General features: G+C 38.2%; 1 protein-coding gene across 8 annotated transcripts in view; it reads right to left on the bottom strand.

The window, feature by feature from the left end:
• The window catches only part of CDH18 (cadherin 18), a 1,112,094-nt gene that overhangs the window by 96,115 nt on the left and 1,001,481 nt on the right, over nucleotides 1-14,498 (bottom strand). For all 8 annotated transcript variants that reach the window (XM_073014822.1, XM_073014825.1, XM_073014827.1 and 5 more), the window contains one exon: nucleotides 8,092-8,345. In XM_073014822.1, coding sequence (XP_072870923.1) covers nucleotides 8,092-8,345 — 254 coding nt within the window. The remainder of the gene's footprint in view (nucleotides 1-8,091; nucleotides 8,346-14,498) is intronic.

The raw sequence follows: 14,498 nt of genomic DNA, 5'->3' as shown, positions 1-14,498 counted from the left end.
AACCCCTCCCTCATGCCCTGGTAGTGGCAGCAGAGCACAAAGAGAGAATCTATGCACTTTGGGGAGGGAGATTACAATGATTATGAGACTTTGCATTGGAACTCAGTACCTCCCTGTGAGAGCAGAAAGCAAAAAGGGACAGAATGCAGCCTGCACTTATGGAGTGAGACCTGAGACCAGCACAGGCTAGAGAGAAATCATCCAACCCCATGGTTGAAACCTGAGTTCTGGCTTAGCCCCACCACTGTGCCCTAAAGCACTCTGGAGTCCTAAATGAATTTGAAAGGCAGTCTGGGCCAGAAAGACTGCAATTCTTGAGTAAGCCTTGGTGCTGTGCTGGGCCTGGAGCCAGTAGACCTGGAGTGCAGGTGATATAGTGAGAAGCCAGCTGGAGTGGTCAAGGGAGTGCTTCTGCCACCCCTCCCCCACCTCAGGTAGTGCAACTTGCAGCTCTGGGAGAGATCCCTTCCTTCCATTTGAGTAGAAGTGAGGAAAGAGTAAAAAGGACTTCATCTTGCAACTTGGATACAAGTTCAACCACAGTAGAATAAGGCAGCAGACAGAATCCTGAAGCCCTGGCTCTCAGACATTTCTAGACACACCTAGGCCAGAAGGGAACCTGCTGCCTTGAAGGGAAGAACCCAGTCCTGGTGGAATTCATGACCTCCTTACTAAAGCTCCCTTGGACCTTGAGTAAGCATAACTGTAGCCAGACACTACTCATCGTGGGCTTTTGATGAGACTGAGACTCAGGTGTAACCCAGGGTATTCCCAGATATAGTGGCTATGGGGAGAGACTCCTCGTGCTCAAGGACAGGAATGGGAGGTGTAAAGGGGAATTTGTCTTGCACCTTGGATACCAGCTTGACCACAGAGAGGTGGAGCACCAAGCAGGCTCCCGGGGTTCCTGATTCCAGGCGTTGAGTCAAGGATAGCATTTCTAAACCCGCGCTGGGCTAGAGTGGAGCTAACTGCCCTGAAGGGAGAGGCTCAGTCCAGGCAGTGTTCAGCAAAAGCTGACGGAAGAGCCCATGGGCCTTGAGTAAAGATGGGCGGTACCCAGGCAATACATACCACAGCGGCAGAAATTCCTTCTGCTTGAGAAAAGAAGGAAGAGTGGGAAGAACTTTATCTTGTGGCTGGGGTGTCAGCTCAGCCACAGTAGAATAGAGCACCAAGTACATTCCTAAGGTTCTCGAATACAGGCTGTGGCTCCTGGACAGCATTTCTAGACCTGCCTTGGGCTGCGGAACATGGGAGTTAGCATCACCGAAAGGAAGGACACAATCCTGGCTGGATTCACTACTTGCTAACTGAAGAGCCCTGGGCCTTAAGGCAATATTGGTAGTAGCTAGGCATTAGTAATCAGCGGCCTTGGGTGAGATCCAGTGATATACTCATTTCATCTGACCCAGTGCAGTCTTGGTATTAGTGGCTACAGTGATGCTTATGTCACTCCTCTGCTGAGCTCTAGGCAGATCAACATGGACAGAGAAACTCCATTTGTTTAGGGGAATGTAAGAGAAGAGAAAAAAGTCTTTGCCTAGCAATACAGGGAATTATCTTAGATTTTATGCAAGATCACTACAGCAGTACTTCCACAATGCTCAGAGTCACAACATTACTGGGTTTGGGGTGCCCCCTAATGCAGATATAGCTGCAATGACCAAAGACTTAGATCACAACACTCAGTTAATCCCCTTTGAGTACTTGGAAGAGTCCCCAAGAATGACAGGCACAAACAAGCCCAGTCTGCAATAACTATAATAAATGACTCTTCAATGGTGCTGGGAAAACTGCATATCCATACACAGATAATTGAAACCAGACACCCATCTCTAGCTATATACAAAAATCAATTCAAAATGTATTAAAACTTAAGTCTTTGAACTCACACTGTGAAACTCTGAAGAGAGTACACTGGGAAAACTCTCCTGGACACTCATCTGAACAAAGATTTCTTGAGTAATATGCTGCAAGCACAGTCAACCAAATAAACCATAGATAAATGGGATCACATCAAGTTAAAAAGCTTCTGTACATCTAAGAAAACAATCAACAATGGAAAGTGACAACCCACAAAATGAAAGAAAATATTTTCAAATTACCCATATGTACAGGGATTAATAACTGGAATATATAAGGAGCTCAAACAAATCTATACAAAAAACATCTAATAATCTGATTAGAAAATAAGCAAAAGATCTGAGTAGATATTTCTCAAAAGAAGACATACAAATAGCAAACAGACATATAAAGAGATGCTCAACATCATTGATCATCAGAGAAATGCCAATCAAAACTACAATGAGAAATCATCTCATCCCATTTAAAATGGCTTATATTAAAATGACAGGCAATAAAAAATGATGGCAAAGGATGTGGAGAAAATGGAACCCTCATATCCTGTTGGTGGGAATGTGAATTATTACAACCACTATAGAGAACAGTTTCACAGTTTCTTAAAAGCTAAATGTAGAGCTACCTACCATCCAGCAATCCTGCTGCTATGTATGTATGAAAAAGAAAGTGTATTAGTCCATTTTTATGCTGCTGATAAAGACATACTTAAAACTGGGTGATTTATAAAGAAAAAGAGGTTTAATGAATTCACAGTTCCACGTGGTTGGGGAGGCCTCACAATCACGGTGGAAAGCAAATGGCACGTCTCACATGGCAGCAGACAAGAGACAATGAGAGCCAAGTGAAAGGGGAAACCCCTTATAAAACCATCAGATCTTGTGAGACTTATTCACTACCATGAGAACACAATGGGGAAACCACCCCCACGATTCAATTATCTCCCACCAGATCCCTCCCACAACACGTGGGAATTATGGGAGCTATAATTCAAGATGAGATTTGGGTGGGGACACAGCCAAGCCATATCAGAAAGGAAATCAGTACACTGAAGAGATATCTGCACTCCCATATTCACTGCAGCACTATTCACAACAGCCAAGATTTGAAAGCAACCTAAGTGTCCATCAATAGATGAATGGATAAAGAAAATGTGGTACATACACACAATACAGTAATTCAGCCATAAAACAGAATAAGATCCTGTCGTTTGCAACATAGATAGAACTGCAGGACATTATGTTAAGTGAAATAAGCCAGGCACAGAACAGCATACTTCACATGTTCTCACTCATATGTGGGAGCTAAAAATTAGAACAATTGAACCCAAGGAGAGAGAGGGTAGAATAATGGTTGTCAGAGGCTAGGAAGGGTAGTGGTGGTGGGGTGGATAATTGGGGATGATGGTAAAAAATATAGTTAGAAGGAACAACAGCCAGTATTTCACAGCCTGACATGGTGATTACGATCAAAAATCATTTATTTTACATTTTATATATACTTTGTATTGCTGCAAGTTACACATCTTGTTTAGAGTTGAAACAGACAAAACCTAGGTATAGTATTCTCTATGAAATCTGAAGAGTCTTACTAATAAGTTATAAAAGTACAATGGTAAAATACAAAGACCGAAGTACAAAAGTACAATAGTAAAATACAAAAGACTGAAGTCAGGAAGCTTTTCACAAATGCTTGCAAAGCTCAAACTCCCTTTCATTACCAATTCTACAGACTTGGAGTTAATTGCATTTCAGGGCACACTGCAAAGTACATCTTTTCAGTGTGCTTTTCCTTAATTAGTACAAACATTTGGTCCCTGAGAAAGGTAGAAGTATAAGGCTTGCTTTTGTTTTTATTAATGTTTTCTGTTTTTTAAATTCACTATTTGTACCCAGAGGCCCACATGAATGACACATTTTTATTAAAATGAAGAATAAATATTATGTAAATTATGCCCCCAAACAGCAGCTATGGAGTCTAATTATTTTAAGGCAGCTTTAGCAGGATTCATTTTAGTTCTCTAACCAAAACAAAGCAGAAAGAATAATGCATATGCTAATAGATTTATGCTTCCCTTCCTAACATTTGGAAACTATGCACCAATCATCTTTGCATCCCAACAACCAGGAGAGTGCATGTTTCCTAGTAAGTGTTCACTCAAGTGCTCCCAATGATATAGGGTAATTACTGAGACAAATAATGACATCATATTTTAATTGATTGAAAGTACACATTGAAACATTCACGTAACTATTCATGTATATGATTTGTATAGACATCTATCTCTGAAAAATAGCTTTTCAAAATTTCTTCCCATGAATACAATTAGTACTCCAGTTTTACTAATTTGCCATTTAGCTTGTTTTACTCTATGTCAGGTTTTCTCAACCTTAGCACTATTGACTTGGGGCCAGATAATTTCTGTGGGAGCTGTCCTGTGTTTCAGAATGTGTAGCACCATTCCTGACTTCCACCCCTAGATGCCAGTAACACCCTACCTGCTATAAGCTGAATGCTTTTATCCCCTTCCTCCAAATTCATATAGTAAACCATAATCCACAATGTAATGGCATGTGGAGGTACAAATTTCTGGAGGTGATTATGAGGTCATGAGAATGGAACTGTCATGAATGGAACTGGTGCCCTAACAAGAAGAGCTTGGAGCTAGCTACCTCTTTCCAAGATGTGAGAAAACGAGACGTTGGCAGTCTGCAATCCAGAAGAGGTCCCTTACCACAACCCGACAATTCTGGCAACCTAATCTCAGACTCCTAGCCTCAAGAACTGTGAGAAATAAATTGCAGTTGTTTCTAAGTCATCAAGACTATGGTAATTCTTCTTAGCAGCCAAACTGACTAAGAGAGAAAACAGGTGGGACATTCATTGTGTGATGTGTGCCCTCATAAAAAGAAACAGAATAGTTTGCTTTCTTTCTCTCTTTCTGCTCTTCACTATGTGAAAATGTAGGGAGAAGAGGGCTATCTGCAAACCAGGAAGCAGACACTCACCAGATATCAGATAGGCTGGCCCTTTGATCTTGGACTTCCCAGCCTCTAGAGCTGTGAGAAATAAATGTATCTTGTTTATACCACACAGTAGAAGGTAATTTGTTATAGCAGCCTAAAGTGACTAAGACACTATCCCAAGCTGTAATAACTAGAAATGTCTCCAGACATTTTCTACTCTCCCTTGTAGGGGGGTAGATTTTGTCCCCATGTGGGAATCACGGTCCTATGCGGGAAGAGGTGTTTTCATATACGTTGGGAACATATAGAATAATGCTAAAACATGTTTGTCCTCAATCTCAATTTCTTCCCTTTGACCTCCATTTCACCACATATATTTTACCTTTCACATTATTTTAAATATTGTTATTGTTTATTTTGAAATGCAAATTTTCCTGTCATTGTTTTGGTTATAATTATCAAAGTTCCTCTCATTTCTCTCCCTATTGGCATTGCTGCCAGGATTAATTTCAAAGACTGTACCATTGCAGAAAGCCTCTTCATGATCTGTATCTAATCTCTCTCTCCAATCTCATTACTTCCTATTCCCACAGGTAACCCAAGCTCCTCATGTACAACAAACTACAATTCTTTCTTTCATTCTTCATTTCTCTAATTTCTAATTGGATTATGAGCCTCAATTCAATTTTCCTCAGTTCATTGCCTCCAGAAAGTTTTGGAATACATTCTCCATGCACACCTCCCTCAGACCATTACTACCCTAAACACAGTGTGATGGTTAATTGTACATGTCAATTTGGCTGGGCTACGGGCCCAGATATTTCATTCTTCTTCCGTGGAGAATTATGCATGATATACAATGCACATTTTTTTCCAAGTCTATTTCTTCCCTGGAGTTCAAGATGCTGTGTGTGTGTGTGTCTGTGTGTGTATGCACATGTATAATTCTTTATCATGAGGGCTACTGCAATATTGCACGTTACAAGTGATTAAAACATAGTCTAAAAGTGATTGCTATAGTCACCCTACTGATCTATCAAACACTAGGTTCTATTTCTTCCATCTAAATGTATATATTTGTATCCACTGGATTGTACATTTTAAAACAGCCAGAAGATAATGATATGAATGTTCTCAGTGTAAAGAAACAATACATATATAAGGTGATGAATTTCACAACTACCCTGATTTGATTATATGAATTTGTCAAATTATCACATATATCTCCCAAAACGTACAACATTTTTGTATTAATAAAATATAAATTAAACATAAATGGTTGGACTTCCTGTTCTTTTAATTAAGAATTACAGAAATTATCATTAGTATCAAATTTAATTAAAAATATATTGTCAATGTTTATTTAATATTTTCACAGAAAACTTTTATCGGCCGGGCGCGGTGGCTCAAGCCTGTAATCCCAGCACTTTGGGAGGCCGAGACGGGCGGATCATGAGGTTGGGAGATCGAGACCATCCTGGCTAACCTGGTGAAACCCCGTCTCTACTAAAAAAAATACAAAAAACTAGCCAGGCGAGGTGGCGGGCGCCTGTAGTCCCAGCTGCTTGGGAGGCTGAGGCAGGAGAATGGCATAAACCCGGGAGGCGGAGCTTGCAGTGAGCTGAGATCGGGCCACTGCACTCCAGCCTGGGCGACAGAGCGAGACTCCGTCTCAAAAAAAAAAAAAAAAAAAAAAAAAAAACTTTTATCATGAAGCATCTCTATTCCCAAAAGATATTGGGTACTTTTGGTAAAGAAAGTCTCATTTGTACAGATCTTTTATGGTGCTACATTTTTTTAAAAAAACCTGAACAAATTATACTTAATTGTTTGGGGTCAAAAGTGTAACTAAAAACATGGCTTTCTATGGAATGTTGAAGCAAAATGGGCTTTCCTTTGGTTAAGCAACGAAACATGTTAACTTAGATTTCTATTCCTTAGTTAGAGATTGATTTCTGTAACTTGGTTTATGCATATTATTTTGCATAGTTTACCGACCCTCCCTCTTCAAGCATTATCTAGCTCTTGCTGTTAGTGTGACAGGATACAGTTTCTGCACTTGAAGATGGAGTAGGATTGTTGAATATACACATTTGTGCACAGAAAATTGTTTCATTACCTGCATGGGTGCTAGGGGGATTATTTTTAACTGAAACAGTAATGCTTATGAAAAAGAAAATTCAGAGCTTTTACAAATATTCCATAGATACTGAGGAGACTATTCAGAATATTAGCTTTTGTTAAGTGAATGAAAACCAAGGACTTAATGGTAAAAAATAGAAAGATTATTAAGGATTTTAACCTTTCTAGAGACAGGATTTCCATGCGTATAAACACAGGATATCTAAGAAGTTTTACACATGTACACAGCCTTTCTGATTTTGTTATAAATGAGGCACACAAAAAAATGTCTGTGGATGATGCAAAAAAAGCTCTATCTCGCCAGCATGATGTACTAAAATAATACAAATATTATTCAGTGATCACTTATTATATGCTGGGCAATGTGTTAAGTCCTTTATTTTAATCTAATTGAATTGTATCAACATACTTATATAGCATTATTATTCTTTGTTCACATATTTGGAACTTGACATTCCACGTGGTTGAATGACTATAAAGGATTACTCTGCTAGTAAGTAGTCACAATAGAGTTCCCACACTGATTTTCCTGTATTCAGAGTTTTCTGCATCTTATACTGTCTTTGACAAGTTAGCACTTATTGAGTGATGACTAGGTGCAGGCCGCTTTGCTGGGTGCTGTATGCACATTGCTTCATGCGTCCTCACAACAGCTCTGAGACACAGACATTATTTTTCCACTTTTACATATAAAGAGAAAGCCACACAGCTAGGCTGACCAAAGGAACCGGAGTCAGTGAGAGATGAGTATTATCCCCAGATCATCACATTTTGTGCTATATCTACACTTCCTATCATTAAGGGACCAATAGATTCTCCAGTTTGTGATTAAATAGCTCTACAACAATTTTCTCAATCAATTACACTCACATCCATTAAGTCAAATGGAAAAATTAATGTGTGGCCAATAAGACATTCATGGAGATAGCAAAATATGTTCTTAATGTGACAAAAATCCATCTGCTAAGCTACTCAAATAAAAATCAATTAATATTATAATTTAAGTACATTCGCAGAAAACAACGTAGAAATAAAGCATTTTAACTGTAATTTTATTAATGTTTAATTACTATGAGAGGCAATAAAAATCTTTATATGTCTAAACGATTGAAGCATGCCATACCTTACTAAGCTATTAGCACTGTCAGGATCTTGTGCCAAAACTGTACCAACGACGGTCCCGATCTTGGCATTTTCATAGACTTCCATGACGTAGGAAGGCATGGAAAAGAGTGGTGGTTCATCTACATCCCCAACAATGATCTTCAGCATGGTAGCATCTTTAAAAGGACCCAGGTGAGAAAAGCGAAAATCAAGATGTGTATTTGCTCCTTCTATGTTGAGGGTATATGACTTCTTTTTCTCATAGTTCAGTGGCTGTGGGGAAAAAATAAGATTTCCAGTATTATGACTTTCATTACTTTTCAAATACACATTATATTTTTTCCTTTTTAGAATAAAAGAATTGAGATAGAGATAAGTCATACTAGCTTTGTTCTAAAACAGATTATGAAGATTATTTTAATAATAACATCTAAGGCATAAAAGGAACCTCAGCATTTTGTATTTAGTGCAATAATATGTATTCGGTATTATGGACCTATAAATAGGAAGAATACAAACTCAGATTCAGGAATGCGTGAGGACTGCTAGGGAATGTTTTCAAGAGGAAGTACTTCTTCAGATAAGAACTGAACATTTGGAAAGTGTTTAGCATGACGGATATAAAAGGCTGTGTGAACCCAAGATGAACAGATGTAGTTTTAAAAGTTAAAAGTTCCCATGGTGAGGCGAGTGAAGGTGATTCAGAGACCAGTGCTCCATTTTAAACTGGGTGAAGTGTCCGCTGATGCTGGTCTTCCTGTTAAAGATCTGTGAGAAGCAGCAGAATAGAGAATTTTCATTTCTATTTAGGCCACTGATTTTGTACAAGCCTGCTTCAATCTCAAAGTTTCTTTTTCTGGCAGGAACAGAATGGTCATTTCCTGTGGAGAAATTCAGGCATTGTCCTTTACATTAAGGGTCAATATCATAGTCAATTTAGGTTGCTATAACAGAATACCATACACTGGGTGGCTTAAGCAACATGTATTTCTCACACTTCTGAAGACTGGGAAGTCTAACATTAACATTTCTTTCAGAGCTGGTATCTGGCAGGCATCCTCTTTCAGGTTTGCAGACAGCCTCTTACTCGCTGTATCCTCACACAACAGAGAAACCATCTCTCCCTTGTCTCTTCTTACAAAGACACAAATCCCATTCATGAAGGTTTCACTCTAATTACCTAATTATGTCCCAAAGATCTCACCTCCAAATACCATCATATCACACTGCGGATTAGATTTCAACGTGTGAATTTTGAAGGAAGAAACATCCCTTCAGCTCATAGCAACCAAGCAAAAGCTAACTAGAAAGAGGATCCTTATGAGGATCCCATAAACAGAATGCTCAGTACTATACTACTTATAATAAGTTCCCCAATGTTTCCGAATTGCCTTGGAAAATTGGCCTTCCCAGGGGTTGGAGATTACACAAGAGGCAAAATATCATTTCATTTCCAAACCATATATTAAGAACCTAGAAAACTAGGATCACAGGGACATTGATGAGGATAAGCCACTACAGTATTCTACCAGTTTCCAAAATATATGTATCTTTATATCTTAAAAATTCAAATTCTCAGAAGTTGATCATACATACAATACACATGCATTGATATATGACACAAACATTATGATTTTCAGGTTATATATTTTTCAAGGAGTATTTGCTTCTGAAGTTTACAACCTATCAAATGGAAGCCATTTTTTCCCTAAGGTATCCACACTAGAAATAAATTGACAAAATAACTAATACCTATCTTGTCTGAGGAACTGCATACTCTTCTTTTCTGTTTGTTTGTTTGTTTGTTTGTTTGAGAAAGTCTCACGCTGTCACCCAGGCTGGAGTGCAGGGGCGAGATCTAGGCTCACTGCAAGCTCCACCTCCTGGGTTCACGTTGTTCTCCTGCCTCAGCCTCCGGAGTAGCTGGGACTACAGGCACCCGCCACCATGCTCGGCTAATTTCTTTGTATTTTTAGTAGAGACGGGGTTTCACCGTGTTAGCCAGGCTGGTCTCGATCTCCTGACCTCGTGATCTGCCCACCCCGACCTCCCAAAGTGCTGGAATTACAGGCATGAGCCACCGTGCCTGGCCGAGGAGCTGCATACTCTTAATTGGATCCACACATCAAACTTTTTCTTTCCTTGACTCCTTCCTCCTTTACATTAATAAGTGAGAATTTGTCTATGACAAATTTATCAATAAGCCCCATCAAAATTTAAATAACTTGTCCTATAAATGGCACATACTTGCTGCCTATCAGCAACTGGGTGGACAAAAATGGTCCCTCTTGGCTTATAGGAGCTGGGCAGTCAGAATCGTGCGTCCTGCTCATGGAAATATGAATACCTGGCGGGTTTACTGTTAGTTTTAGATCAATGTCTATGACTTTTGCAGTTAACCTGCTGCACGTGGTAGGCTTTATGATGTCTAAGGTTCCTCTCATTGAATATGGGTATTTAAGACTTTCAAACTAAAAATCAGAGTTACATACTTTTCTAGGAATGCTTAGCATTGCTTTCTCACAGTAACACTGGATTTTAAAACAATCACCTCCACTTATTTATTATTGTAGACTTTTACATCTTTTGGACTTTTCAATGAAATTTGTGGAGGGATTTGGGCCACCTCTAGTCATTTCTGATATTATTATCAAGCTCTGCAACCAAGATGACACACATCTCTTATTCCATTTCTTAGCAGATCCCCTGGCAAGTTAGGTGTCGTTTGCCTCAATACTAACCTACCGACTGCTACGGTGCAGGCTGTTGCTGCGGACATGTGGTTTCATGTTGATGATCATTTAATATACATTTTACCACTCCAGGGCGGGGGTAATCATTTTGAGGGACTTGTTTGCCAGAACTGACAGATGGATGGATGGAAACCATGTGGAGTCATGAAGAAATGAGTAGATTATTTTAGATTGGGACAGGAATTTAGAAGCAGTTGAATTAATGCAAATGGAAATATTTTAACAACCTCATTTGTGAAGAAAAGCTGGTGAGGTTGTATTGCTGGTACCGGGAAACTGGGAGAAAATTATACTCATGTATTTATGCCTGGATATTTTAGAGTTATAGATACAATATAAATTATTTTATTATTTGGTTTTATCCAGCAAAAATGGTATTTATAGTATTAGTATTATAATTATTATTTTTCTATTACTGTAACTCTGGGAAAACTACTTAAGTACTCATCTTCCACACCTTTTAAATCGTTGCGTAAACTATTAAAATTGTCTTCTGTGCTTTGCGAGTTAAAAAAAAAAAAATCCCAGGAGAGGCACAATGCCTTATGCCTGTAATCCCAGCACTTTGGGAGGCCGAGGTGGGCGGATCACGAGGTCAGGAGATCGAGACCATCCTGGCTAACACGGTGAAATCCCATCTCTACTAAAAATACAAAAATTAGCCGGCTGTGGTGGTGCACACTTGTAGTACCAGCTACTCAGGAGGCTGAGGCAGGAGAATCGCTTGAACCCAGGAGTCAGAGGCTGAGGTGAGCGGAGATCAAGCTTCTGTACTCCAGCCTGGGTGACAGAGCTAGACAAAAAAACCAAAACAAAATAAAACAAAAAACAAAGCATATCAGTGATGCTCATACTTAATGAGTGCTATTTTCAGTGTTGCTAAATTCAATCATTTAAACTACTGGATGCCCAATTAAATTTAAATTTAGGATAAACTGTAGGGTTTTTAGTATATTAATTGTCAATTATCACAAGAAACATAGTTGTAGAAAAATTTATTGGTTATTTATTTAAAATTAGAATTTAAGTAGATGTCCTGTATTTTATTTGACAATGATCATTAGGATTCACTGATATTCCAACATTCACTATAGTGATGATGGTGGCTGGTATCAAACTCACTTGGTAGGGAAGAGAGAAACTACCAGCAAGTATAACTTGGGTATGTATTCACAACTCCTGTCCTTTAAACTGTCTACAAGTTAGCTTTTACTCACATGAAATTGTTGATATCAAAAATGTATGATAACATATACAAAAGATAATTTCATATGGTTCAGTCTAGCATAATTATTTGTCTATCCCTGAACTATCTGAGCATTCCTGGAATCATCCCCCTTGCAATGTGTTTTGTTTTACTGGAATGGCTTAGAATTGTCCTGTGGGTGCTGATAAATGAAGCTGCTTAATGTTGCTTAATATTGTATTGGCTCATTATTTTCTGTTAATCCTACTATATTAGTTTCGTAGGGATGACATAACAAATTGCCACAAACAAGTTGGGTTATGACAACAGAAATTCCCTTGAAGTTCTGAAGTCACTAAGTCAGAAATATGGGAGAACCACACTCTCTCATGGAGCTCTAGAGAATCGATTCCTCACTTTTTTCAGATTTTGTGGCTGTCCTAGCATGCCCCGGAAGAAAGATACCCCTACATGATTGGACACTCAATTTATATTGTAATTCAACCACTTGCTGGAGGAAACTCCAGGTTTGGTGTCCAGAAATCATAACTTTGCAGTTACAGGTGATAAAGATTTCTTTCTGAGGAAACATAAAAGACTTTGGGTACTTTATGCACAACATAGCGGGAGGGGCAAGCAGAGCTACAGACTCAGAGAGGAAAGTATTGAGCCATGCAAGAATTAACTTGAAATTGATTAAAGACAATGTAAAACCTAAAATGATAAATCTACTAGAAGAAGACATTGAGGGGAAATCTTCATGACATTGTTCTAGGCTGAGATTACTTGTCTATAACTCAAAAAAAATAGGCAAAGTAAGCAAAAATAGACAAGTGGGAATGCGTCAAACTGAAGAGCTTCTTCAAAGCAAAGAAACCAAGTAACAGAGTGAAGAGTAATACATGATTTGAAGAAAATATTTGAAAATTGTACATCAGATAAGGGCCAATATCCAAAATAACGATTGAATTCAAACTACTCAATAAAAAAAATACAAATCACTCTATTCTAAAAATGGGCAAAGCACTTAATAGATATTTCTCAAAAGATGACATACAACTGGGCCACATATATATGAAAAATTCCTCAACATCTCTAAACCTTAGAGAAGTACAAATTAAAACCACAGTGAAATATCATCTCATGCCTTTTACAGTGGCTATCATCAAAAACATGAACGATAACAAGTATTGGCAAGGCTGTGGAGAAAAGGAAACACAGTATTTGTGGTGTTGTAAATTAGTACAGCCATTTTGGAAAAAAGTTTGAAGGTTCCTCAAAAAACGGAAAGTAGAATTCCCATAGGATCCAGCAACCCCCCGACTGGGTATATAGCCAAAGGAATTGACATCAGTATGCCAAAGACATGGCTACACCCTTACATTAATTGCAGCATTACTCACATTAGAGAAGATATGGAAAACAAAGTATTCATCAATGGATAAAAGGATTTTAAAAAATTGTGGTGTAGATACACAGTGGAATGCTATTTAGTCTGTTATTTAAAAAAAAAAAAAAAACTCTGTCATTTTTAATGACGTGTGTGAATGTTTATTGAAATAAGCCAGACACAGACAGACAAATACCATATGATCTTAGTTATATATGGAATCTAAAAGTCAAACTCATTTAAGTAGAAAGTAGAATGGTGGTTACCAGAGGCTGGGAGTAGAGAGGTGAGTAGGAAAAGGGGAGACATTGGTTAATGGGTGCAATGTTACAGTTAGGTAGGAGGAATCGGTTCTGGTGTTCCGTATACAGCACAGTGATCATAGGTAACAATAATGCATTGTACCTTTCAAAACTTCTAAAAGAATTTTAAATGTTCTCATCACAAGTAAATGATACATATTTGAAGTAAAAGATAGGTACCAATTACATTGTACATAATAAATATAATTAATATTTGCCAATTAAATATTAAATAAAACTTATGTAAAAAAGAAACCTAATAGAATTTTCCATGCTGGGTTTTAAACATATTTGGAACTTGTTACTTTTTAATTTCTTCCATTTTCCCTTGTTGGAATGTCAGTGTCTATCACAGTTATGTTATGCCTCTCCTACCATTGTATTTTAGATGAGGATAATTTGTTTTCTAATTTCACAGGTCCACAGGTGAAGATTTTTGTCCTAGGATTCAAACTATCTAGAGTTTCACCCACACCTGATTAAGATGATGAGATTTAGACTGAGATGATGACTTTAGAAACGCTGACCTGATGATAAGTAGATAAGGTTTTGGACTTAGAATTGATTTTGTTATAGATTGATATTTTAGGGATGTTGGGATGGGGTAAATACTACTGTACACATGGGAAGGACATGGCTTTTGTGGAGACTGGCTATAGTGGCCTAATGGCAACCCTGCAACAAATACGAATATGAAAAATCATGCAATTAACTTACATAGTAAACTATAACAAGAGGTGATAATCGTCAATTATTTACGTAGGTGTTAAATTTAGATTATAAGAGTGGCCAAGG

This window comes from Chlorocebus sabaeus, chromosome 4, assembly GCF_047675955.1.
Source record: "Chlorocebus sabaeus isolate Y175 chromosome 4, mChlSab1.0.hap1, whole genome shotgun sequence".
NCBI classification, from domain to species: domain Eukaryota; kingdom Metazoa; phylum Chordata; class Mammalia; order Primates; family Cercopithecidae; genus Chlorocebus; species Chlorocebus sabaeus.
This window is presented reverse-complemented; position numbering and strand designations above follow the sequence as displayed.